This window comes from Erpetoichthys calabaricus, chromosome 18 (assembly GCF_900747795.2).
Source record: "Erpetoichthys calabaricus chromosome 18, fErpCal1.3, whole genome shotgun sequence".
NCBI lineage: Eukaryota > Metazoa > Chordata > Cladistia > Polypteriformes > Polypteridae > Erpetoichthys > Erpetoichthys calabaricus.
In genome coordinates, this window is record NC_041411.2 from 64,158,709 (window position 1) to 64,186,580 (window position 27,872).

The 27,872-nt window shown below is 36.4% G+C and overlaps 1 protein-coding gene across 1 annotated transcript in view; it reads left to right on the forward strand.

Annotated features, from left to right (window-relative positions):
• The window catches only part of setd5 (SET domain containing 5), a 95,581-nt gene that overhangs the window by 54,713 nt on the left and 12,996 nt on the right, over window positions 1-27,872 (forward strand). The window contains 12 exon segments of the mRNA XM_051921432.1: window positions 8,293-8,509; window positions 17,102-17,207; window positions 17,520-17,728; window positions 18,032-18,090; window positions 18,580-18,767; window positions 19,131-19,169; window positions 20,187-20,429; window positions 20,527-20,675; window positions 21,354-21,471; window positions 22,233-22,342; window positions 22,597-22,855; window positions 23,185-23,268. Of these exon segments, the coding sequence (XP_051777392.1) occupies window positions 8,439-8,509; window positions 17,102-17,207; window positions 17,520-17,728; window positions 18,032-18,090; window positions 18,580-18,767; window positions 19,131-19,169; window positions 20,187-20,429; window positions 20,527-20,675; window positions 21,354-21,471; window positions 22,233-22,342; window positions 22,597-22,855; window positions 23,185-23,268 (1,635 nt within the window). The 5' untranslated portion in view covers window positions 8,293-8,438.

Below are 27,872 nucleotides of genomic sequence, written 5' to 3' on the forward strand. Positions count from 1 at the left end.
ACAAACATGCACAAACTCGTTTACCTCATTCGACGGAATTCGTACTGAGCAAGTTAGAACGGTAGCCGTCATTTTTATCGAAAATAACAAATATCGAATTAAAAAATGTCGAAATTTTAGTATAAATAAAAAATTGGTTTTGGGGTTAAGGCTAGGGCTAAGATTAATTTTTTATTTATACGAAAATTTCAACATTTTTTAATTCGATATTTTTTATTTTCGATAAAAACGACCGGAATCAGTTAAAACAAGTATCGATGATCCGGCCGCTTGATACAGGATTGCATAAATCGCGTTGTTTAATAAAAACTTGTTAAAACTTGATTGCTCATGGGCTACCTACGAAAGCCATGATAAATTATTTATACAATCAAACAGGACAGGAATAAGAACGAAATAATCGATGTAGTATAGTAGGTAGGTTTTGATTTTAGTTTAAATTTTAAAATATTTGAAAAAAAACACAAATCAGCCATCGCCCCCCTAAACCGCTTCAACACCCCCCAATTTTCTCTGGGCCCTTTAACGCCCCCCTGGATGCCTCCAGCGCCCACAAGGGGGCGTTATCGCCCACTTTGAGAGAGACTGCTCTATCCAGTGATGTGCGAAATGTGTTTCTGTCTTACACAGTTGGTTTGAAAAACATTTTTGAAATCTATTTCATTTTGAATAGCCCTGTATATATAATTTGTTTATTCAAAATACACGTTTTACCTTTGTGCTGGTAGAAATGAGTTTTAACCAAAGTAATTGTATTTTAAGGTTAGTTTCTTATATTATTTCTATTTTGTTACTGACCTTGACATTTGACTTATTTTTTTAGTCATCTATTGTATCAGTATGGCAGTAAGTTTAAAATGAGAATATTTTTTAACATACAAATAAAAGTATAACAATTTTTAGTGTTGCAATAGAGGGCTTTTTGTCCAAGTAGAGAATATAAAAGAATACGTGTAAAATACACTGCCTTCAGAAAGTATTCAGGCCACTTCAGTTATTTTCACATTTAGTTATGTTGCAGTCTTATGCTTAAATTGTTTAAAAAAAAAAAAATTTTCCCTCATCAAACAACACTCATTGCCCCCCAGGATGACAAAGTGAAAACAGGATTGTAGTAGTTTTTGCGTATTTATTAAAAACAAAAACTGAATTATCATAATTGATGCAAGTATTCAAAGACTTTGCTATGACATTTGGGTGTGCCAGAGTCAAATATCAATTCTGTTGATCACTTCCAAACTGTGTTCAATTGATTGGACATGAATAGAAAAGGCATACTCCTGTGTTTAGACAGTCCACAGCTGACAAATAGGTATTGGAGCCAAAACCTTGTCATGAGGTTGATTTGTGTTTAGCAACGAAGTGTGTGGTGTGTTCTGCATCTCAGTTAACACAGTATGTGTCATTATTAGGGAGATATGCTTGTCCTTCGAAGCACTAAATAAGTTTTATTTTGGTATTAACAAATAGTGCAATTCATGTTAGCGTCGCTGTAGGCAAGCCAATATTCATTTCATTTGTATCCTGTGTTGATATTTACCTGCTACACTTGAACTAAGATTTTCACTGGCGGCCCCCTGACATCCAACAGTCCTATATGTTTAACTGTGGATGCGTATAAGTTGCGCCCCAGTATGACTCAACTGTGTGCACTGTTTAGAAAATGAATAAATGCTTGGACTGACGGACATCTTTAGAAGTGCTTGTTACGATCAGGGAATGAATGCAAAGCCTCCATTCATTTATTGGGGCAGTGTAGGACACTATTAAAAGTGATTAATCTTGTTATAGTTTATCTCCTCTTATGCATGATAATACAATTTAAACAATTGCATATCATTTGAACACCGGTGTCATTTCCTTCACAATGCAGGCACAAATCTGCTTCTGAATTAATTCTGTAATGGGATAAAAGTGCCAATAACTTGACCGGTTTATGGGTTTTTGCATGTATTATTGTGCCTTCCAGAGACATTTGTCTACTTGCAGTCACACGTTAATTGAGTACCGACATTTCTCAGTATTACCAATACTGTAAAAAAAATTTAAAAAGCTGGTATCATTGTTTTTGTAAATTTAATAGCAAGTTATTGCAGAAGTTTTGTTTTTTGTAATATTCCGAAGTCCAATTTTAATTGCAGTAATTGCTTTGCAAATGTAAAAATGTACTTTGTTGCTTTTTTGAATTTGAGAAAGATTTATGACACTGCATTTATTTTCTGTCAGAACTTGTTTTATTTTTATTAACAGCTTATCCACTTACAATATAAATGGATCATTGCACTATATAAAATCTAGAAATAAAATAATGACATAAATACCATCATAAACAATGTTGAAAGAGCAAGGAAACTTTATTCAGTATATGAAAAATATATATTTGTACAGTATGAAATTACATCAAAATTCCAAGTGTTCTATGTTGGCTGTGTTTTGAAAATGATTTTTCCTTAAGCAAATGGGGAGAATATAATTTTGTAAAGAAGGCATCTGAAAACCGGTCAAGTAAAGAAATATGACAATTTATCCATTCCAAGGTCGATCAAGTGCCACCATGGACACCAAGAAATTAAAAAAGAAGGAAAGATTTATTAATGTCTTCTTTGTATGATTATTTTTATTTGTAGTGCTTACACTTACGAGAAGACAGTTAGAAATTGCATTTTCTGATCTATTTCATGCAGATGTAAAATCTATATAATATCCAGTTCTCTTGCTCTACATTCTTTGGCTATGGAGTAAGTTTGTATGATTCATAATTTGTAACACATAATGAAATACATTACTTCTTTGGCCGTTTATGGGGCTGTAACAGTCCATTGATGTGGGTCAATCCATTCATTCAAAAGGCATCGATATAACACAGTCGACTCAGGGTTCAAAAATTGAACCAGATCGAAAACAACGATTGGGGAATAAGGACGTCATGACCATGAATATTTTGTTGATTGGGAAAAAAGATTGACAGCAGTCATACATGAGCAGCATATTTGTTTCACAGTCTCATACAAGGAAAAGCAGTAAGTGAGCTTTGTAGTCACACGTGAATGAAATTCAGTCTCTTCTTATGTAAACTGTAAATCTGTAGTGTAGAAATTCTAAAGAGCACAGTGTTTTAGGTTGTAGATCGAGTATATTCTTCCCCAGCTCACAGTAACATTTTATGCTAGAGCTGTTGCTTTTTATTCTTCTTGTTAGAAGTTGGGAGCATGGGCAGATTAAGGGCCTTGCTTCAAGGGCCCAATGGAGTAGAGTCATTTCTGGCATTTGTGGGATTTGATCTGGCAATCTTCCGATTACCAGCGCAGACCCCTGGCCTCAGAGCCACCACTCCACCCTTTTTAGAGAACTCAGCAAATTTGTACTTATTTGTTGTGGGAGGAGGATGCTCTATCAGTTCTGTGAATAGAAAAATAAAGTGCATCAGTAAACGGTGGCCTGCCTTGTCTCCCATTCCTCCCTTTCTGTGTTATGGGTTCAGATTGTGGGGTAAAAAATATTCAATGAAATTGCACCTAATGCTTTACAGAATGCCTTTGTTAGTTGCAAGTGTAGAATTTTAACATACTGTTACATAGAAGATGAAAATAAAAGCTTCACTCTTAAGTTGTTTTTTGTTTCTGAGACATGGAAGAACCAAAATTATATCGCTATAAAGCATTTACAGTCCTAATCCTTCAAGTGTTGAATTTTATAAATTTTTAGTTAGAATTAAAAGTATTGCCACGTATAACAGAATAATTTATCAATGTGTATACACACTTTGTGTATGTTGTGTATACATATACTATATAAATGGAATAATGCAAGGCATAAGTATGCATTCAATTTTGTAATTTTTTTTGTGTGAATCTGTACTGTTTTTCATAAAATTAGAAGTGATTATTTCAGACACTAGCTTAGATTACATTTTGATTAGTGTGCTTGTTCTTATTTAATCTTATTTAATCATTTCTATTTCAGATTGTATTGTATATGTTAATATTTGAAAGATGCCTTCTGAATTCTTCAATGTTTCTTGTAGTCAAGGAGAAATCAACAGCTACTATCTTACAAAAAAGTTTTTATTGTGGCAAATTGATTCTCTCTGCTTGCTTGAAAGATCATATATAGTTTTTTGCAGATTTTAACATCATTTTAGTAAATGATTTCCAGTTACATGGTTTGTACTGCTATACTTTTAGTTGTCATTTTTAGGTGTGATTAAGTTGTTTTTACTTAACTTAACAGAGCTGTTGTAATATGTCCGTTTGCTTTTGATTTTAGACAGTACAACTTTAATCACCATGTTTGGCACACTTCCCTTGCCTGGTTCTTGTATTTATTTATTTATTTTAAATCTATCATGTGATGAACTGTAGCCGCTTGTGGAATGCATTAGCTAAGCTACCAATGGTCCATCCTGACAGTGATACTTTTAATCTATTTATTTATTGATTTAGGTATTTAAAGAAAAATGAGCATAATCACTGGAACTGGAGTAGTGTTCTGATTGCAAAACCACAAAATTATCTGACAGATATAACCCAAAATCAGAAAAAGTTGGGGTGGTATGGAAAATGCAAATAAAAAAAGAAAAAGCAGTGATTCTTAAATTTATTTTGACTTTAATTTCTTTGCAGGCAGTATGAATCTAAGGTATTTTACATTTTGTTTGGTCAACTTCATTTCATTTTCTAATATACATCCATTCCTGCTTTTCATTCCTGCAACACATTCCAAAAAAAATTGGGACTGTGAAGCATTTACCACTTTGTAATGTCACCATTCCTCCTCACACAACACTTAAAAGACGTTTTGGCCCTGAGGATACCAAGTGATGAAGTGTTTCAGGTTTTATTTTTGTCCCAGTCTTCCTTAAAACACGTTAAGGTGCCCAACAGTACCTGGTCATGGTTGACACATTTTTTGTTTTAAAATTCTCTACTCATTCTCTACTGGGGACAGGTCATGACTGCAGGCAGGCCAGTCCATTACCCATGCCTTCTTCTTCCACAGCATGGTTAATGTAAGGCATGGTTTTAAGTGGCATTTGTGAATGTAACTCCGTATTGTAGTGCTTGACAAAGGTTTGCTAAAGTAATCCCTTGCCCATGTGGATTTATCAGCTATTGATGAGTGACGGTTCTTGATGCAGTGCTAATCAATCAATTAATCAAATAGCCTTTTATTGTCAATTCACTATATGTGCAGAACATACAGGAGAATCGAAATACTGTTTCTCTCTCATCTTCGTAGTACAATAAAATATAAAAAAGCATAAAAGTATAACATATAACATAACATTAGAACTTGTAAGTAGACCTGTGTACAATGTGTAATAGTCATTAGTTCAAAAGCCAATTACAGTAAAAAATGAGAAGGTGCATTATGGAGTAGCTTATGAGATGTACAAAAAGACAAACAGCAGCAGATGTAATATTGAGTCTTTACATAATACCATCTGATGCAGGGTACTTGGTAGATAGTGACTCTTGTTACAGTCCAGAGGTAGGGAGGGAAGGTAGTGGATAGAGTTCAGTATCCTGACAGCTTGGTGGATGAAGTTGTTAGTCAGTCTTGTGGAGCAGGCCCGGAGGCTCTGGTACCTTTTTCCTGAGGGGAGAAGGCTAAAAAGGGAGTGAAAGGGGTGGGAGGAGTCACCAGCAATGCTGATGGCTCTACGGTTGAGACGGGTGTGGAAAATGTCCTTGAGGGAGGGCAGTGGGGCACCAGTGATCTCACTGGCCACATCCACTATGCGTTGCAGGGACTTCTTACAGGAGGCAGTGCAGCTTCCATACCACACAGAGATGCAGCTGGTGAGGATGCTCTCGATTGTGCCCCGGTAGAAAGAGCTCATGATGGTGTGGTGGAACTTGTGCTCTCCTCAGTTTGCGTAGAAAGTAGAGGCGAGAATGAGCTTTCTTGGCCAGTGATGTGTTATCTAACCAGGAGAGGTCCTCGGAGATGGATGTCCCCAGGAACTTGGTGCTACTCACCCTTTCCACAGCTGCACAGTCGATGGTCAGTGGAGGGTGATGTGAATGACTTCTCCTGAAATCGACCACAATCTGGTCTTTCCCACATTCAGGAAGAGATTGTTGTCTTTACACCACTGGACCAGTTGGCTCATCTCGTTCCTGTAGTTGGCTTCGTCATTGTTGGTGATGAGGCCGACCACGGTTGTATCGTCCGCAAACTTGACATTGTGATTGGATCTGTAGATTGGTACACAGTCGTGGGTCAGCAGGGTAAAGAGCAATGGGCTGAGAACACACCCTTGTGGGGCCCCTGTGCTCAACATGTTGGTCTTAGAGGTGTTATTGCCGACCCGCACATTTTGTAACCTCCCTGTAAGAAAGTCCAACACCCAGTTGCAGAGAGAGGTCTCGAGTCCCAAATGGCTGAGTTTTTGTATTAGATGCTGTGGAATGATTGTGTTGAATGCTGAACTAAAATCTAAGAGCAACATTCGCACATTGAAATTCTTTGAGTCCAGGTGGGTGAGGGCTGGATGGAGAGCAGCAGAAATGGCATCCTCTATGGACCTGTATGACCTGTATGCAAACTGAAACGGGTCATGGGAGGGGGGGAAGAATGGACTTAATGCTCTAATGCCAGCTGAGGGATCAGAGATCATGGATATTCAGCTTAGGCAGGCACCCTTGCCCTTTATACACAGAAATTCCTTGAATTGCTGACCCTAATTGTCCTCATCCCAGCTTTTTTGGAATGTTTTGCAGGCCTGAAAAGCAGGAATGGATGATATTAACAAATTAAACGAAGCTTACCCGACAAAACGTGAAATATTTTAGGTTCATACTGTCTGCAATGAAATATAAGCCAAAGTAAATTTAAGAATCACTGCATATGTTTTTTTCACATTTTCCATACCATCCCAACTTTTTCTGATTTGGGGTTGAAGTAAGCAAACATGATTTTAAAAAGACATAAAGCTTATAACGTTGAAAGTGAAATTTAAAAAGTGTAGTGTCATGTCATTTACTACTTCCAGTTATAGGTACTGAGATATAATAAACCAGTTACACCTGTCTTGAAAATGATTGCATCTGCATCACTTCTTCAATCATACTAGTGAAAGACAGTAATAGTCATCTTTTCATGCTATCTATTTAAAAAAAAGTGTCTTTGGTATTAGAGATATCCAGCTAATGCAGTCATATGTTGATTGTAGTTTGCTGTTTCAATGATTTTCTTATTCCAAGCCATCTTGATACTTTTCAGTGTTGCAGCTTAAGGGCAGTTAGTAGCTTCTCTGATTATCTTGGTAAAAAGGTCAGCCAAGTCTATAAGTTAAGTAAATGAAAGATATACAGTAATCCCTCGCTATATCGCGCTTCGCCCTTCGCGGCTTCACTCCATCGCGGATTTTATATGTAAGCATATTTAAATATATATCGCGGATTTTTCGCTGCTTCGCGGGTTTTTGAGGACAATGGGTCTTTTAATTTCTGGTACATGCTTCCTCAGTTGGTTTGCCCAGTTGATTTCATACAAGGGACGCTATTGGCAGATGGCTGAGAAGCTACCCAACTTTTCTTTCTCTCTCTCTTGCGCTGACTATCTGTGATCCTGACGTAGGGGATGTAAGCAGGGGTGCTGTTCACACACCTAGACGATAGGGACGCTCGTCTAAAAATGCTGAAAGATTATCTTCACTTTGCTACCTTCTGTGTGCAGCTTTTAAGTATGCTGCACGGTGCTTCGCATACTTAAAAGCTCAAAGGGCACGTATTGATTTTTTTATCTGTCTCTCTCTCTCTCTGCTCCTGACGGAGGGGGGTGTGAGCTGCCGCCTTCAACAGCTTTGTGCCGCGGTGCTTCGCATACTTAAAAGCAAACAGCCCTATTGATTTATTTGCTCCTTTGAAGAGGAAGATATGTTTGCATTCTTTTAATTGTGAGACTGAACTGTCATCTCTGTCTTGTCATGGAGCACAGTTTAAACTTTTGAAAAAGAGACAAATGCTTGTTTGCAGTGTTTGAATAACGTTCCTGTCTCTCTACAACCTCCTGTGTTTCTACGCAAATCTGTGACCCAAGCATGACAATATAAAAATAACCATATAAACATATGGTTTCTACTTCGCGGATTTTCTTATTTCGCGGGTGGCTCTGGAACGCAACCCCCGCGATGGAGGAGGGATTACTGTACACACATTTTTATCATAAGATGATTGACTAGACATGGCAAGTGTATATGTATGATAAACAATGTGCAACATTTGATTTGAATTATCTGTTATATCTGAAGTATTTTGATTGGTATTAATTGTATTTTCTTGGCAGGTTTCCTCATGTCCATAAGGTGTTGGTCGCAGCACTGCGGCTCTCCACCCCTGGAGTGGACAGTTGCTGCGATTTGGACCCCTTGATCCCTTCCCCCTCCCCCCTCCCCCCCCCCCCCTTCCCCCTTTCCTGTGGTGCTGGAAGTCATGAGTATAGTAATCCCTCTGGGAGTCACTACACCAGATACGTCATACTCAGACATGGCTGCAGGATCAGAGTAAGTATGATATTTTCATTCTAGTTTTTCAGCCTTTTGATTAGTAAATTTATACTGTTCATTTTGACTGTTGCTTGGATTATTTTTAGTTTTGATTGTTGCAGTACAGTATAATTGTTCTACCACCTGTGAATGGAAAGCTGCATCTACTTTGTTTATTATTTAAATATACTACTATCAATGTTTTTGTACTGTATGTTATGCTTTCACCTTTCTTTAAATGGTTAAGTGCACAATTTTGTGCAGTTTGCACAGTCCCTAATCTTGCACTTATTTGTTTTTTTCAATTATTTTCATAAAGTCTTTATCCATTGCCTTATTTCAGGTTGCATTTTTTTATTTTTTGCCAAAAAGCATTGGGAAAACAATCTAGTTCATGTTATTAGAAATATGAAAATCTTGCTATTACATGAATATTTACTTAAGCAAACAAAAGTTCAAGCTATTTAGGTACCAGAAGCTTATATTAAGCCAACACATTTTTTGTTTTACATAATTAATAGATATGTTAGTCTGTATTTATTATGTTTTACAACAAGGCCTTTCTATGACTTTAGATGTGCTGCAGTCTCTTGTTGTCCCTCTTTTGAACTGGTGATACAGTTTTGATCTCATTACCTAAACAATATTTATCCCAGTCTGATCAGCTAATAACTGCTAATCAGTACTCTGGAAAGCTTGTTAACTATTGTGTGTGTAAGAATTTTTGTTAACATTGAGTGAAAACATGTTCCACCCTGTCCCTTTGCATTATTTGAAAGCGACTTACACATTTTTATTTAGAAAGAGGAATGTACTTATGTACTTGAGTCAGTTGTCTGTACAAACTACAAAAGGTCAAGTCTCCCACATTTTTCATTAGATATGAAGTATTCTCTCCTACATGTACCTGTAAAGAAGTTGGTTGTTCATTTTTTGTGTATGTTGAATCTTTTCAAGTCACAGAGTACAGATTTAAGAATTAAGCTGTAATTTTAGCTGACTTTTTTTTTTTGTTTTTGTGAGTCTTTAATCCTATCAAAGCAATTTCTGGTGCCAAGGTCATGTTTAATCATGCATTTATAAGATTGTCATTGTTATTTAGTGACTTTAAAAGCTAATTTGGTATGCATTTTCAAAGAAGTGTGTGTAATAGATATATATATATATTTATATATATATTATATATATATATATATATATATATATATATATATATATATATAATTATGTATGTGTTGTATATGTGTATACCTTGTAAACACAGGCAGTATTTTTGCCACACCCGTAAGTGCAGCCGGGATTTGGCAATCAAGCACCTGGAGCACTTCTGGGTGCCTAATAAAAGGAGCCAGCAGCCACCACTTGAAGCCAGAGTTGGGAGGAGGAGGACAACGAGGTTGCCTAGGTGGAGTGGTGGAAGAAGAAGAGTGTGCTTTACTTTGTGTGGTGCTTTACTTTAGTTTTGGGACTGTGTTAGGGCTGAGGGATATGGAGAAGATGTGGACCTCAGCTGGAGAAAATAAAAAGCATTTTGTTGAATTTAGCGTGCCTCCGTTGTCAGTCTGTGCCGGGTCAGGCGCATATATAGCGCCTTTTATCACTATAACTATATATATATATATATATATATATATATATAGAGAGAGAGAGAGGGAGTGAGATGCCAGTGCCAATGCATATAATATCATTTTTTATCAGCTTGGCCTGGTGAGAATGGCAGCGGCAGTGGTTGGGGGGGGGGGGGGGGGGGGCAGTTTTATACATAATTTACATAACATTTCTATTATTATTAAAGTTATTAAGCAGTTCGCATACGTTTGCAATCTGAGATTTTCCTTCTTTTTTTGCATATAACAAAGACATATGCTTTACATTTGCCAATCCAACAAATTGCACATCACAAACATTAACACTGCAATCTTTTTTTCGTGTCTGCCGTTTCTATAGGAGGGTGACAATGAGTTAAATTCCAATGGATGTTTTTCAAATGTTGACAAGCAATAAGCAAAAGGAATCAATGAAAACCACAGACAACAAAAACAGCAAAAAAAAAAAAACAGTACGAGGAAAGTTTGAAGAAAGATTTTTTTACAGTGTTTCTGTTTGGGGATCGTTGTGCAAACGTGTACAACTGAGAAGCAACTACAGATCTAACTGCTCTGTGGATGATTCGTTCAAGCATTTCAAGGTCACTTCGTTGTAATGAAAGCATCTGTTGAATGTACTTCGTAGTAACGTGATTTCTATAGACTCATGTCATATGGGGAAACTGTCGGGACCATAAAAATACTTTGTTGTAATAGTCTCTCAGCTCGGTCTCTCTCTGCACCGCTGCAAAGCCGCGCCCGCCAAGCGTTCTGAAAAGTCTGAGTGAGTCGCCGTTGCTGGCAGTTCTCTCGCGGCCCGGCTGTCAGACGGCTGCGGACCGGTAGTGGGCCGCGGACCAGGGGTTGGGGACCCCTGGTTTAATTAATCAAACAACATTGCTCTTTTGATCTTCCTTGAGCCAATCCCCCACTTTGATTCTACCAGGGTGAATTGCTCCAACCCACTTTGATGATTAGCTGCAATTCTCCAAAGAATGCTATGGCGATTGTTAAAGAATTTTGCTTCGAGCATCTCGAAGATGGTAAAAAAGGGGCAACATTGAGTCATGACAAAAAAAAAGTTTTAAGAAACTCTTCTCTGTTGAGATGACATACTGCTTAATATTACTGACCTTTCCTCATGACTTTCTTTTGTACTAAATGTAATTAAGGATACTTAAAAAATCTCATGTCTCAAGATTAATTTTAATAAGAGTATAATATTTCCTAAGAGTAGACTTGCATTTCCACTTACTTTAACTATCTCACAATAGTCCACATATTTACATAAGAACCATCCACAGTCATATCCAAATTTATTTTTTGTAGCTTGATCTTAGTTGTAAAACTGGAATTGATGGTCATGATTATCTTATATCAACATTGCTACAATGAACATCCTCGCAAAACTTATCTTTCTGGTGTATTCAAGTATATTCATTAACAAATACTGTTTAATTCTGGTTGCAATTTTAACTTAATTCATTTGAAATACAAATAGGCCATAAATAAAGAATTCATTCTTCATGGAACTAGCATAGAACTGGTATGGCATTTAACTTATATTTGGGCTTCAGATATATTAATAATGAGATTATGAAACGCAAATATACATTGTACACATTTATGGACTCCCAGTTTTCCAAATTTTACAGTTGGGTCCATAAATATTTGGACATTGATGCAATTTTTGTAACTTTCTCTCTGTATACTACCCCAATAAATTTGAAAATAAGCAATCAAGATATGATGGAAGTTTAGCTTTAATTTATGGGGTTTAACAAAGGTATTGCATTAAGCTTTCAGAAATTACAGCCATTTTTCACAGAGTCCCTCCATTTTCAGAGGCTAAAAAGTAATTGGACAAAGTAAATATATAGTATATGTTTTGTTAATCTTCTTTCGGCTGCTTCTGTTAAGGGTCACTACAGCTGATCATCTTTTTCCTCATCTCCCTGTCCTCTGCCTCTTGCTCAGTCATTCCCACCACCTTCATATCCTCTCTCATCACATCCATAATGCTCCTCTTAGGCCTTTCACTCTTTTCCTCTTGCCTGTCAGCTCTATACCTAGCATCTTTGCCCAATATACACAGCATCTCTTCTCTGCACATGTCCAAACAAACAATCTCGCCTCTCTAGCTTTGTCTCTAAACCGTACAACCTGAGTGACCCTCTGATGTACTTGTTCCTAATCATGTCCATACTTGTCATACCCAAGTCTTAACATCTGTAACTCTGTCTTCTGACTTGTTTTCAGTGCCACCATCTCCAACACATATAACTTAGCTGGTCTCACTGCCACCTTTTAGACCTTCCCTTTCACTCTTGCTGATACCTGTCTGTCACAAATCACTCCTGACACTCTTCTCCACCCATTCCACCCTGCTTGCACTCACTTCTTCAGCTCTCTTCCACAATCCTCATTACTCTGTACTGTTTATCCCAAGTATGTAAACTCATTCACCTTTGCCAGCTCTACTTCCTGCATTCTCACCATTCATCTTATAATCTCCCTCTTTCACACACATGTATTCTGTCTTGGTCCTACTGGCCCTCATTCCTCTCCTCTAAAGTATATCTCAACGTCTCCAGGGTATTCTCAACCTTCTCCCTGCTCTTGCTACAGATCACACTGTCATCAAAACATCATATTCCACAGGCACTCCTATCTAATCTCCTCTGTCAGCCTGTCCATCACCATTGCAACTAAGAAAGGGCTCAGAGCCAATCCCTGATGTAGTCCCACCTCAACCTTAAATGCATCTGTCAATCCTATTACAGACCTCACCACTGTCACACTTCCTATGCACATATCATGTACCACTCTTGCATACTTCTCTGCCACTCCTGACTTAGCTTCCATTACTATTTTCCATAACTTCACACAGGCTGATCAATTTTATCCCTCTGTAGTTGCAACAATTCTGTACACCACCCTTATTCTTAAAAAATCTGTACCAGTACACTTCTTCTCCACTCCTCAGGAATCTTCTCACTTTCAAAGATTGCATTAAACAATCTTGTTAAAAACTCTGCTGCCATCTCTCCTAAACACCTCCATGCTTCCACATCTGTGTCATCTGGACCAACAGCCTTCTCATTCTATATCCTCTTCATAGCTATTCTTACTTCCTCTTTGCTAATCCGTTGCACTTCCTGGTCCACTATCGCCACATCATCCAGTCTTTTCTCTCTCTCTCTCTCTCTCTCTTCATTGATCAGCCTATCAAAGTACTCTTTCCATCTGTTCAAAGTACTCTTTCCATCTGTTCAACACGCTCTCCTCACTTCTGAGTATGTTTCCATTATTATTCTTTATCACCCAAGCCTGCTGCCCATCTTTCCCAGCTCGGTCCCTCTATCTAGCCAATTGATACAGGTCCTTTTCTCTCTCCTTAGTGTCCAGCCTCTCATACAACTCATCATACACCTTATCTTTAGCCTTTGCCACATCTCTCTTCACCTTATGCCTGATCTTTGTATTCCTGTCTGCTTTCTTCATCTTTCTGACTATCCCACTTCTTCTTTGCCAACTTTATATGTATATTTTCCTGTACTTCCCCAATCCACCTGGTTAATTTATCCTCCTTCCTCTGTCCAGATGTCCCACCAAGCACCCTTTTGGCTGTCTTTCTTACCACTTCTGCTGTAGTTGCCCAGCAATCTGGTAACTTAACTCTTCATTGCCACATAGTGCCTGTCTTACCTCCTCTCTGTTCTCCACCTTACAGTCTTCTTTTTCAACTTCCACCATTTGATCCTTTGTTTTGCCCTCACTCTTCTCCTCTTCTTGGTCTCCAGTGTCATCCTACAGACCACCATCCTATGCTGCCTAACTACACTTTCCTCTGCCACCATTTTGCAGTTTCCAATCTCCTTCAGACTAACCCTCCTGCATAGGATATAATCCGCCTATGTACATCTTTCTCCACTCTTGTATGCCACCCTGTGTTCCTCCCTCTTCTTAAAATATGTATTCACCACAGCCATGTCCATCTTTTTTTGCAAAATCCACGACTATCTGACCTTCTGCATTTCTCTCCTTGACACCATATCTACCCATCACCTCCTCATCTCCTCTGTTCCCTTCCTCAACATGTCCATTGAAATCCATTCCAATCACCACTCTTTCTCTCTTGGGTACACTCTCCACCACTTCATCCAATTCAATTCAGAAATATTAATTCTCATCATTCGCACACCCAGCTTGCGGGGCATATGCACTAATAACATGCATCATCATATTTTCAATTTCCAGCTTCATAATCAATACTCTGTCTGACCCTCTTTTCACCTCCAAATCAATCTTTACATACTGTTGTTTTAGGATAACCCCTGCCCCATTTCTCCTCTTATCCACACCATGGTAGAACAATTTGAACCCGCCTCCAATACACCTGGCCTTACTCCACTTCCATGTGGTCTGTTGTACACGCATCATCTTGTACTCCATCATATCAACTAACTCTGTCCCTTTACCAGTCATACTGCCAACATTCAAAGTTCCTACCCTCACTTCCACTCCCCTAACCTTCCTCATCTCCCTCTTCTTTTGCTTCAGCCAACAGTAGCCCAATTTCCTCCAGCACCCTGTTGGCTAACAGTACAGGTGGTGGCCATTGATAGGCCAGGTTTCCACTGATCTGGTAAGGAAATCAGTATGTATTGTTCTAATATTTGTATGAAAATCCTTTGCAGTCAATAACTGCCTGAAGTCTGGAAACCATGGACATCACCTTATGCCGAGTTTACTTCCTTGAGATGCTTTGCCAGGTCTTTGCTGCCGCCGCCTTTATTTGTTGCTTGTTTGTTGGTCTTTCTGCCTTCAGTTTTGTCTTCAGTAATTGAAAAGCATGTTCTGTTGGGTTGAGATCAGGTAACTGACTTGGCCATTATTTATTTACCTTGAGAAAGTCTTTGGTTGCTTTAACACTATGTTTTGGGTCATTATCCATTTGCAATATAAAGCACCTTCCAATCAGTTTTGCAGCATTTGGCTGAATCTGAGCAGACCGTGTACACTTCATTATTCATCCTGCTACTTCTGTCAGTAGTCACATTATCGATAAACACCAGTGACTTTAGTTTCATTGGCAGCCAGATGCCTATGCCATAACACTGCTTCCAGCATTTTTGCTTTGGATCATGAGCTGTCCCTTTCTTTCTCCATACTTTTCTCTTTACATCATTCTGGTAGAAGGAGATCTTGGTTTCATCTGTCCAGAAAACCTTATTCCAGAACTATGCAGGCTTTTAATGTTTTCTGGCCAAGTCTAATCTGGCCTTCCTGTTCTTCAGTGTTACCAGTGGTTTGCATATAGAAGTAAACCCTTTGTATTTAGATTCAAGAAGGTATTTCTTGATTGTAGACCTAGACCGTGCTATGCATACCTCCTCAAGAGTGCTCCTGAACTGGCTAGATGCTGTGAAGGGGGTTTTCTTCACCATAGAAAGAATTCTGAGAACATCCACTTTAGTTGGTTGCTGAGCTTAACAGTGCTCTTTTTAAGAATGTACCAAATTGTTGACTTGGGCACTCCTAAAGTTTTAGCTGTCTCTCCGATTTATTTTGTTTTTGTTAGCATAATGATGGCCTCACTTGCATCAACACCTCTTTGGAGCTCATATTGAGTTCCAGTGAAAAACTACCAAATAGAAATTCAGTGCTTTGAATCAACTCCAGACCTTTTATGCACTCAATTTGTCATGGAATAACAAGGGCAACAGGCTACACCTGGCCATGAAAATGTTTTTCAGTCATATGGCCAATTACTTTTGAGCATCTGAAAATGGAGGGACTCTGTGAAAAATTGCTATAATTTCTGAAAGCTTGATACAATACTTTGTTAAACACCATAAAGTAAAGCTGAAGGTCTGTGCTTACATTACACCTTGATTGCTTAATTTCAAATCCATTTTAGTGGTATAAAGAAAGAAAATTACAAAAATTGCATCAATATCCAAATACTTATAGACTTAACTGTACCTAGGTCCAGATCTCATTGCTAAAAAAAAAAAAAAAGCCATTACTTAGTCAAGCTTTGGGAATGTGTCCTGCTGAGGCCTTATTAAAATAAAATCTTTCCTTATTTATGAGATGATGTCCGTGATAGAATAATTCCTGCTTTTTATAGCACAGTTTGGGAATTACCAAATGGGACATTATTACTTAATGAACAGTTTACTGCGATAATTTACTTTGCTGTTTTTTTACCTTACTCGTTTGGGAGTATCCTGACTCACTTGTTGTTGCACAATGTGGGAAAGGACATTTTATTTTAAATTAGAAAAAATTGAATTCACTTTGCACAATAGTACAAACTTTCATTAGAATCTGAGCAGTATTTACTAGTGTTGTCCTCAATAACTTTCAGTGTTGAACCTTTTCATCCCTTTTGGACACCTGTTTTTTTTCCCTCTCTCACTCCAGTGATTCAAATTAAGTCTGCTATTTGCTTTCTGGGTGGATAAGATCGCCTGGAGGTGGGGAATGTGACTTGTTTCTAAATAAAATTTAGTGTTGTATACTTTAGTCATATTTAATGTACTCATTGCAAGTTTTTAAAAAGTTTGTTTTTTACTCTTAATGTGTGTTTCTTAAAAATCAAATATTTTTATTTTGAAAATGTAATGGTACTGATTTCAATAAATTTTAATTGTCTTAGGATTGTACATATACTTGGCAGCTTATAGCATTTAATTAGGTTGTCTACAGACCTCATCAAATTTAACATTAAAGTAATTAATTGCAACTCATTTTTTAATGGTCTTCTTATGCTACAAATTGGAGGGTTCAAAGATATATTACTGATCAACTTTTCAGATTGACCATTTTTGCCATCTAGTGGAATATTTTAGTGCTACATGTTATGCAATACAGTAGTTTGAACTAATGCATCAGGATTGCAAACAGCCTCAAATAAAAATGAGTGGCATTTGCATCGTTTTTAATTTCCTGTAATATTCAGCCTTAAAGCTTTTAGGACACTAATTTATGATTAGATTCATGGTTTTATTTGCAGCCCGGAGTCAGTAGAAGCAAGCCCTGCTGTCAATGAGAAGAATAACTATTCCAGTCACAATTGTGGAAATGCTCAGAATCATGGTTATCGAGGACTCCCTTATGCAGTAAGTAAATATATGTATTTTTAAATTCATCCTTAGATTACTTTAATTTAAAAAGGTATAACAGATCTTCCTGCAATAATAATCTTTAATGATATCATTCATTAAGCATTTAATTGTATAGAATAGGATTTTTAAAAGCAGTAACATTAAAACAAGGAGGAAAATGTTTTTTTTTATTTTAATGCACTAAATTCTATTTGAAGAACAGCAAAGAATAGGGACAAATGTAAGCAGAATTATTCCTTATGAGTTAAATTAAAAAGTAATAAAAAGCTCATTGTAGCCTTGTAATTATTATTTCTCTGTTTTAAGGATCACAATTATGGTGCTCCCCCGCCTCCCACACCACCTGCATCCCCTCCCACACAGACCATTATCCCAAGGGTTGAACTGAATGGATTGCGCTCCCGCTACAAGGACAACTCTGCAGATAGTGAAAGCTCCTCAGAAGAGAATGCCTCTAGTTGGTGTCACTGCAGCCTGACGCAGGATGGCTTTGTCATTAAATGTGAAAACTGTCGGTACGAGTTACTTACATTTTTTGTGTTAAACTATTCTAGCTTTGAGATCATGCTTTTCTTCATGACACTAAATTCATATAAACCTTCCTTTTCATTTTAAATAAATATAACATTTTAAGGACTTAAAAATGTTACTTGGGCTTCTTTTACACAATTTAGATGAAAACAACCATTCTTGAAGAAAGCATGCTTAGTATGCTGTGTTATGCTTATTTGTTTTTATTTGGTTACACATGTTCAGTTATATACATAAACATGCAACTGAAGTCAAGGCTTAATGCTTTGTATTTTTCACTCTCCCAGAGGCCTGGATAGACGGAAAGGTGTTTCAGTCCAATGTAGAAAACAGGAAAATGTGTCAGGTAAAAAGAACCAAGAATTTAAATTTTTAGGTTTAGGGATTGTCTTTTTAGGCATTATTGGTGTAGCAACTGCACCACCTACTGGAAATGCACTTTATTTTACTGATGTCTGAACTTTTATATTTTTTAATTAGTTTTAAATGTTTTTGATCAATTAGTCCTCTTGAATGTTTTATTTATTTATTTATTTTGCTTTTTGAGAAATTAATTAAAGAATAATAAGCTGTTATATCATAATTTTATTTTTTTGCCTGTTACTCTCAAAATGATGACTGTGTGTTGGCAACCCAGCTACATTCTTAAATGTGTTTGATTGAGAACTTGTTTTTACAGAATGTTTACGATGTGAAATTAATTTGGTAAACTTTATTTTTCTTTGGGTTGTTGACATAAACTGTTGAGCAATACACTTTAATTATCAGTTAAGGGAGTGAGCTACATATAAAGTATATTTCATTAGATAATTTAAAAATTATTTGTCTGTTGTAGGGGGAGAGAGCAGTGCAACAGAAAGTGGAGATGAAGAAGTCTCTCCAGCAACAGTGTCCTATACAGCCACTCAGCATACTCCAACCAGCATTACCCTCACTGTTAATCGCATCAAAAGAAACAAGCCCAAAAAAAGAAAAAAGAGCACGGAAAAAGCCAGAGGTGCCCCTAAGACCAAAAAAATCAAGGTGATTTCTGCACAATTGTATTAGTTACAGTATTTGTTGTACTCCCAATCTTTAAATATACTTGTCCTTAAGGGAGTATTATTGTTATGATATCTTATCTTAGTCATGGTTAGTGGATGATGTATCAGGTTTAAAAGAGTTAGTTATACTTGTTAACCTGAACATGTACTTAAGCTTTAACAATATATGTTAAGCTATTCCTAATGCTTAAAAGACCTGTTAACCGTATAATTTGGTGCAGTCTATGAAGTAATTAATTTGGAGCTTTCTACTACAGAAATGAATTTTTGCATCACAAATCAGTGGAAAGAAGGATAATTATATAGAAGCATTTCAGTGAAATAACCTTTCTTCTCTTTACAGGCGTTCCGTGAAGGTTCTAGGAAGTCTTTGAGAATGAAGGTAGGTCAAACGATTTCATTTAATAATTTTGGAACTTACTTAGCATAAGTTTGTATGCTATTGTAGGATAAAAGGTAGAAAATAAGTTCTACAGTGTAGAGTATAATGTTTGAGGACCATGATTTTGGCATACAGCATTTTTGTGTTGTACTGTTATGTATTGGATGTTTGTTTATAGTAAGAAAATAGTTGTATAATTTAAAACAGTATAGAGTAAGAAAAAGCATATCCCATCCTTCCTTATTTCTTCTCAACCTGCTTACTTCATTATAAGGTTACTAAGAACCAGGGGTCTTCCCTGTGGAATGTGGGCATACTTGCACACATCAAATGCACAGTAACCTAACATGCAAAGATATGGGATGTGAAATTAACTGGTTTACCTAGAGAAAAATGTTAAAATCAGTAAAAATGCCCAACAGGCATACTCCAGGATCCAAACCCCGAAGCCAGAATCCAATATTCAGCAACAGTAATCATTATACCTACTGAGCTGCACTTTGAAGTTAATTCTTGATTTTAAATGTACATATTATTTGATTTCATCATCTCAATTCATTTATATTTAAAGGTCTTATGAGAGTGAGATAAAAAAGTCTTATTTGTATATTTCACCATATGTTAGCAGCTACCTTAAGAATGTATACTTTCTACTTTTAGTTAAGACAAATTAATTTGTGTTGCACTTTTGTAAACATCTAAAGGTTGACGAAAGCGCTTTACAATAATAAAATCAACAACCGATAAGAAAAAGGAGTAAGAAAAACTTTTACCAATATTTATCCCAGTATTGTATTGCTTATAACTTTTAACTCTTTTTCTTATTAATGTTAGACATTGTTAGTGCTTTCCCATTATAGGTACAACCTTTAAATGTTAACATGTTGGTAGATTCCTAAATTTCATATAGTATCTAAAATATCAGTTCTTAGTGTTTTGGTGTTGAGAGTTAGTGTAAGTGATTTTGCTTTTAAAATATTAGCTCTCTATTTAAAATATCAAAATTTAATCTCTTAGAATTCAACAACTGAGGCAAGTACTTTGGATGAGAATACAGAAGAAGGCTGGGAAAACCGAATACGATTCTGGACAGATCAGTATGAAGAAGCTTTTTCTAACCAGTATAGTGCTGATATCCAGAATTTGCTACAGCTGCATCGTATTGCCAACAAAGATTCTGTGGGAAAGGCAGCATTTATGGATACCATCAATAAAACTGAGCTTGCTTGTAACAACACTGTCATTGGCTCACAGATGCAGGTTAGAAGAATGAATTTTTGATGATTAATAGGGTATTTGAAGAAATAATATAGAAACTTGATTTATATTAAAATTCTGTTTGCTTTTTACTTTGCAGCTCCAACTTGGAAGGGTGACAAGGGTGCAGAAACACAGGAAAATTCTCAGAGCAGCAAGGGATTTGATAGTTGACACCCTGATTATTGAGTATAGAGGAAAGGTGATGTTGAGGCAGCAGTTTGAAGTCAATGGGCACTTTTTTAAAAAGTAAGATATTAATATTTCACAAAGCAGTGCCTAGTAACATAAAGAATTAGAGTTAATTAAAAATATCCCCTACTTTAAACTGTTGGTGTACTCATTGATAAATTGTATTGGTTCATTGATGGGCTTAGCTTCTTGTCAGCAGAAAATTTGGCCTAGTGGCTAAGGCATTAAAATATAAACAGTTGGATCACTGGTTCAATTACTTTCATTGATCCTTGATAACCAGTGCTCCAACTGTTTCAAAATCTACATGTAAGCAATTGTACATTTGTCTGTATAAAATGTGTTTACTTTCATAATCCATAGATATGTACAATGTGTTGCCCTTCAGATCTGGATTATCCCAAGTTTGTACTGATAGAAGCAGTTAAAATGTGATTGTATCGTTATGGGTTTTTCTAGGAATATATTGCTTTGATTCTGTTTTTCTATTTTAGTTGATGCAGGTAAATGCATACCTAGGCGACCCTGAAACCTATAGTTACAAGGGTCCCCCAGAATTGAACTTGGAGATCACTATTCTAAAATAGTTAATTGTAAAGTAACTGTTTTCTTAGCTTGAAGAAGATGCACATTAAAATATTGAGCTACTTATATAGTAACCATGGTTTCTTGGGTAACAAAAGGTATAAGTATTTTTATTCTGTGTTAGTGATGTTGTATTTGATTGTTTGACAGACCCTACCCATTTGTGTTGTTTTATTCAAAATTCAATGAAGTGGATATGTGTGTGGATGCAAGAACATTTGGAAATGATGCTAGATTCATCAGGCGGTCCTGTACACCAAACGCAGAGGTTGGTTCCTAAGTAACATTTTATTTTCATTGCACTTTAAAGTCCACATTTATTCATGGGCTACACTTCCACAAATATGTCTCTTATGCCAATATTGCACTTCTCCCATATCCTAAGATTTGTTTCCAATTAATAATCTACTATTCAGAGTGTATTCAGTAACTTTCTTGCTTTAGACAGTTTTACAGTTGGCCCTCTACCTCCCCATCCTCCACCCTCAAAAAAAAAAAAAAAAAGATGACAGGTATTTGTTGTTTCAGGTATTGCTGGTGATGGTTCATTCCATCATTTTAGACACTTATCATTATTTACTTCCTTATCATAGACAGTTGTCAAAGTGACAAAGTGGTGTCAGGCATATTTCCCAGTATAAGATAGCCTCCTAAGAAATTGTTTTAGTACAATCTAGTATACTCTAGCATAATGGTGATGAGGCTTTTTAGCCTCCTAAGAAATTGCATTAGTACAATCTAGTATACTCTAGCATAATGGTGATGAGGCTTTTCAATGCTTTAGAAACTGAACATTTCAGTCACTTTTTTCTGTATACATGGTATTGGATGTTCTCATTATAAAGAAATGTCTGCCACATAGAAGTAAATGCATTTTGAGAACAGGTAAATTGTGCTTCTTTTTAGCATGAAAACATCTACCCATACTACAAATTTCAGCTTGCTTATTATTGTTTTACTCATAGCTATATATTATTTTTATTATTTTTAAACATTGTCCTGTAAAAATTTTGCTTTTTATATTTTTAGGTTCGGCACATGATTGCAGATGGAATGATCCATTTGTGTATCTATGCCATAGCTCACATTACTAAGGATTCTGAAGTGACCATTGGTTTTGATTATGAATATAGCAATTGGTAAGTCATTCCAAATGTAAAATAAAGTACAGATTTTAAAAATCATTTATGGTAATTCTTTTAATTTATGGTAACATTATGGTGCACAGTTCTAGAAATTTGACTGTAGTATTCTCCTTTGATGGGATTAAGTTGTGAAACTTCAGTAATTTTTAAAGTAACTTTAATTTGTGTGCTTAATGCATCAGGTAGGTATACAGTCAGAAGATTTGTCATGTTTGGTATTTATTTATCTATCTATCTTTTTATTTAAGCAATTACAAAGTTGATTGTGCCTGCCATAAAGGGAACCAGAACTGTCCAGTGCAGAAGCATAACCAGAGTCCCTTTGACTTGTTGCCACCCCCTTCTGCTCCTCCTCAAATTGGGGCAGAGACTAGGCGTCGAAAAGCCAAGCGGAAGGAACAAGAGTTGGTGAACCAGGGCAACATATCAGATGAAAATCCTAACCTGCAGGCAGAAAGGCTGAATGATTCTAAGGATTTCCAGGGATCTGCAATCAGCGATTCTGAGGTATAATCTGTAGTTGGTTTTACTTTGCCTTATGTTTTTTCCTGTTCATTATTAAATGTAGGTAAACATTTGTTGCTGTGAATTATAATCCACTCTAATGGAAGAATAATGGCTAAACAGGTGGCAACTTATCAAATGAGTGGTGATATTACACATATACAGTATATGCCATAGTATATGTGTGTATACATAAGTGTGTGTGTGTATATTTATATGTATATAAGTACTATTTATTGATATACTCATTGATTTTGTATTTGAAATATTCATTATTTGTTCACACTTGTTTGACTTGATTGACTTTTTTTTTTTTTTACCCACCCCCCCAGGAGGTTTCAAATTATGAATTAAAGCTTGAAGGAAATGAAGGTGCTGAAATGAATGACCCTGGATCCCTGGCACAGAATAAACAGGTGCTTTTTTTGCAATATTGTCTTTAATTACTTAAATTATAGAATGGATAAAGGAAAAAGTGCAAATTTTTTTACTAATTGTGCTGTTTATATAATTGTAATGAATGTTTTAGTCAGCACAACAAAGCTTAGTTAAATTCATAGTATGTAAATGACAAGCCTTAGAACAAAGACAAAAATATGAAAAACTTGACTGTTTTAGTGATGTTAATTGCGTTTTCTTTGGAGGTAAACAAAATATAATAATGTAACTTTTAAGTTGGTTAATGATCATGGAATACTGTAGTCCACTGTGCAAATGTACCATTTAGCCAATTTTTCCATTAACATTTTCAGTTCAAATTCCAACTTGCATACATTATCTATCTATCTATCTATCTATCTATCTATCTATCTATCTATCTATCTATCTATCTATCTATCTATCTAATCAGGTTGATAGTTTATTGACTAAATTTAGATTGGACAACAACATTTATTTATATAGCACATTTTCATACAAAATGTAGCTCAAAGTACTTTGCATAATGAAGAAAATAAAAATAAAAGACAAAATAAGAAAGTAAAATAAGACAACATTAGTTAACATAGAAAAGGAGTAAGGTTCGATGGCCAGGGTGGACAGAAAAAACAAATAAAAAATACCAGACGGCTGGAGAAAAAAGTAAAATCTGCAGGGGTTCCAGGCCACGAGACCGCCCAGTGCCCTCTGGGCATTCTACCTAACATAAATGAAATAGTCCTCTTTGTAGTTAGGGTTCTCACGGAGTCACTTGATGCTGATGGTCATACAGACTTCTGGCTTTTAATCCGTCCATCATTGTTGGAACATCACGGTGCTTTGAGTAGATGCCACCACCAAAATTACACCGGAAAAGGAAACAGAAGAGAGAGTAGGGGTTAGTACAGATTTTAGAGCCACCATGAATAGTTATTATAATGAATTGGATATACAGAGTATCAGGATTTAAATTACAGTGAAGTTATAAGAAGGCCAAGTTAAAATAATGTGTTTTCAGCAGTTTTTTTAAAGTGCTCCACTGTATTAGCCTGGCGAATTCCTATCGGCAGGCTATTCCAGATTTTAGGTGCATAACGGCAGAAGGCCGCCTCACCACTTCTTTTAAGTTTTACTCTTGGAATTCTATGGAGACACTCATTTGAGGATCTGAGGTTACGATTTGGAATATAAGGTGTCAGACATTCCGATATATAAGATGGGGCAAGATTATTTAAGGCTTTATAAACCATAAGCAGAATTTTAAAGTCAATCCTGAATGACACAGGTAACCAGTGTAGTGACATCAAAACTGGAGAAGTGTGCTCAGATTTTCTTTTCCTGGTTAGGATTCTAGCAGCTGCATTCTGCACTAGTTGCAAACGATTCATGTCTTTTTTGGGTAGTCCTGAGAGGAGTGCGTTACAGTAATCTAGTTGACTGAAAACAAAAGCGTGAACTAATTTCTCAGCATCTTTCAGTGATATAAGAGGTCTAACTTTTGCTATGTTTCTTAAGTGAAAAAATGCTGTCCTAGTGGTCTGAGTAATATGCGATTTAAAATTTAGATTACAATCAACGGTTACCCCTAAGCTTTTTACCTCCGTCTTGACTTTTAATCCTAATGTATCCAGTTTATTTCTAATAGCCTCATTGTATCCATTATTGCCAATCACTAAGATTTCAGTATTCTCTTTGTTTAACTTGAGAAAGTTACTATTCATCCAGATACAAGTTAGACATTGTGTTAGTGAATCAAGGGAATCGGGGTCATCAGGAGCTATTGATAAATACAGCTGTATTTAAACATTGTACAAAACTCATGATCTAAGTAACTAAATGTGGTATGATTGTTACTGAAACAAGTACCAATTCCAGCATGTGAAACTGCTACCCTTCTGGATTTTTCACATGGTGTAGTCCAAGGATCACCAACTCCAGTCCTGGAGGGCTACTGTGGCTGCAGATTTTCATTCTCACCCTCTTCCTTATTAGTGACCAGTTTTTGCTGTTAATTAACTTCTTTTCCCTTTGTTTTAATTGACTTTTTTTTAGGTTTCAATCCTCCAAATTGCTTCTTTTTTTTTTTTTTTCCCATACCTGGGGGCTTCGCTCGCCAACCCCCGTTTTTGTTTTTCCGGATACATACTTTTAAGATTTTTTTTTTCTTTGAATTGTTGCTATTTAATTAGTTTCACTTTTTTTTCTGAACTTCTGTAAAAACAATATTTGTAATCTTTCGAGTCCCAATGTGCTGAATCTATTTAATGAGGTCCATGAGATGTGTTTAATGACTTTGTACCATAATTCAGGATAGGTTTCTCTGTTTGGAATTTCAGCACAAATGATCCACACCATCAGCAGTTAATAATTTTTTTTGCAAAGTAACCAATAAATGCATGCGAGGTAAACTCCGTTTTTGAAATTCTCTGACTTAAACTTCAAAGACTTACAATTTTTACATACTTCTGACATATCACCTATGTCCATATATTCAATCTCTATTTGCCTTTTCGTTATTTCTCCGAGTAATAATTTCTCTTTCTTTGCGCTAATGCAATGTTTACTTTCTTTTTTTGATATTGTCGTTTTTTTCTGCTTTCATATTCTGTATCTTGCTCTGCATGTGTTTCGTGCCTACGTTTTTTTTTGAGGCTTTTGAATTCCAGTTTTCATTATCTCTAACCTGCTCTGCATGTGTTTGGCCCCCTTTTTTTAACCTCTTTATGACGTTTTACTTTGTTTTCTACTGTCTTTTATTTCTGACCTCGCTTTATCCTGCTTTTGTTTCAATAACACCTGGTCCGTGGTGATTATTTTCCCTTTTTCGAGTAACAATTTCCGTTTGTTTGCGCTACTGCAATCTTTACTTTCTTTTTTTTTTTATACCTTCTAATTTTCCTACTTTCATATTCTTTAACTTTCTCCATGTGTACCATGCCAACATGTTTTTTTTTTTTTTTGAGCCTTTCAAATTCCATTTCTTTCATAATCTCTAACCTGCTCTGCATGTCTATAGCACCAACATCTGGATTGGACATGCTTTTTTTTCAATTCCACTTGTTCCGGGATGATAATTACTTTCCTTATTTTCTGAATTTGCACCTAGATTATGCTTTTTCTTTTTTGTCTCTCCAACGCTTTTGAGTCTCTTTTCTCCGCGCTGCTTTCTTCGCTTAGTTGTCTACGTTTCATCTATAACGCATTGTCCTTATACGCTTTATATGCGCTCAGAGCCCTGGATGTGTGTGTGCTCAAAGCCAAAACACGGTTTTGATGACCGTGGTCTTATTTGGTTGTAAGTAGGGCGTGTCTTGCAAGAATCTCATGTTCTACGTCATCGCGAGACGGTCCTGGGTCAATCTCTTGGCACAAAGTCTCATGTTGGCCATGGAGTGTCTCGCAGGGACCTTAATCTCTTGAGTCTCGCGGGTCTTTTAAGTGTCTTCCGTGATCTTAACATGAAGATCACGTCTCGACGCCCTACTATTTCTCTGCAGGATTTTTTTTTATAATAGAGAGAAATGGCACTTAAACAAGATGAGATGTGAAGTAAGCCAACAGATGACCAACTAAGTCGGGAACTCAAACTCCAACCAGTTTCTTAATAAGAATCCAATTCTTGTTAATTAAACCGGTTATTAAATATTATTTTTTTCTAAAAGCGTCATCAAATGTTTTGCAGACCTCAGCAGATCAACATTACAAAGACCTTCATCTTTCTTCATTTTCAGCTATTGTGTGATGGACATAGGTTAGCTTGTCATGTGTTGGCTAATTTTGTATCTCATTACTGTTTGTCTACTAATTAAGAAAAAAAATAACTAAGGGGTCTGAGTGTTAAATAGTATGCCAATTAAAAATTTAAGGCAAAAGAAGTTAATTTGCAGGTCAAACTGGTCACTAATCAAAAAAAGAGTTAGAATGAAAACCTGCAGCCACAGTAGCCCTCCAGGACTGGAGTTAGAGACCCCTGCAATTTATAGAGTGATACCCAAAACAAATCACCCAGTCAGCGGAAATTTTCTGAGTGAAAGGACCTTGATAATGAGATGTCACAGGAAAATGGCCAGACTTGTTCAGACCATCAGAAGGTCGTCGATATTCAAGAAGTAGCTTATTATAAAAGTGGTGTGCAAGAGGGCATCTCTGAACACCCTGCATTCCTAACTTTGAAGAATAAGGGCATCAGCAGTGGCACAAGACCCACATAGGTTTTCATTTCTGTCAACTAGGTACAAGAATATAAAGGCCACATAGTGCACATGATTACCAAAGGTGTATGACTGGAAATTGGAAAAATATCATCTGGCCTAACAAATCTTATAGTTTGCCACAACATATAGACAAGAAAAATGTAAATCTTCGACCATCTTGCACTGTGTCTTTGGTTAAAGATGTATGTAATTTCATGATGTAATCATATACATATTCACTTACAGTGTGTTAGATGTAAAACTTAATGTTCATATAAGAACAACAGTTTACAGAAGTGCATCTAAATGGATATATGAGACCAGGATGCAGGATAAGTGAAGCAACTTCTGCACCACAGTGCCATCCATCCTTAAAGGAAATTTCTACCCAAAAATGATAGTTTTTATCT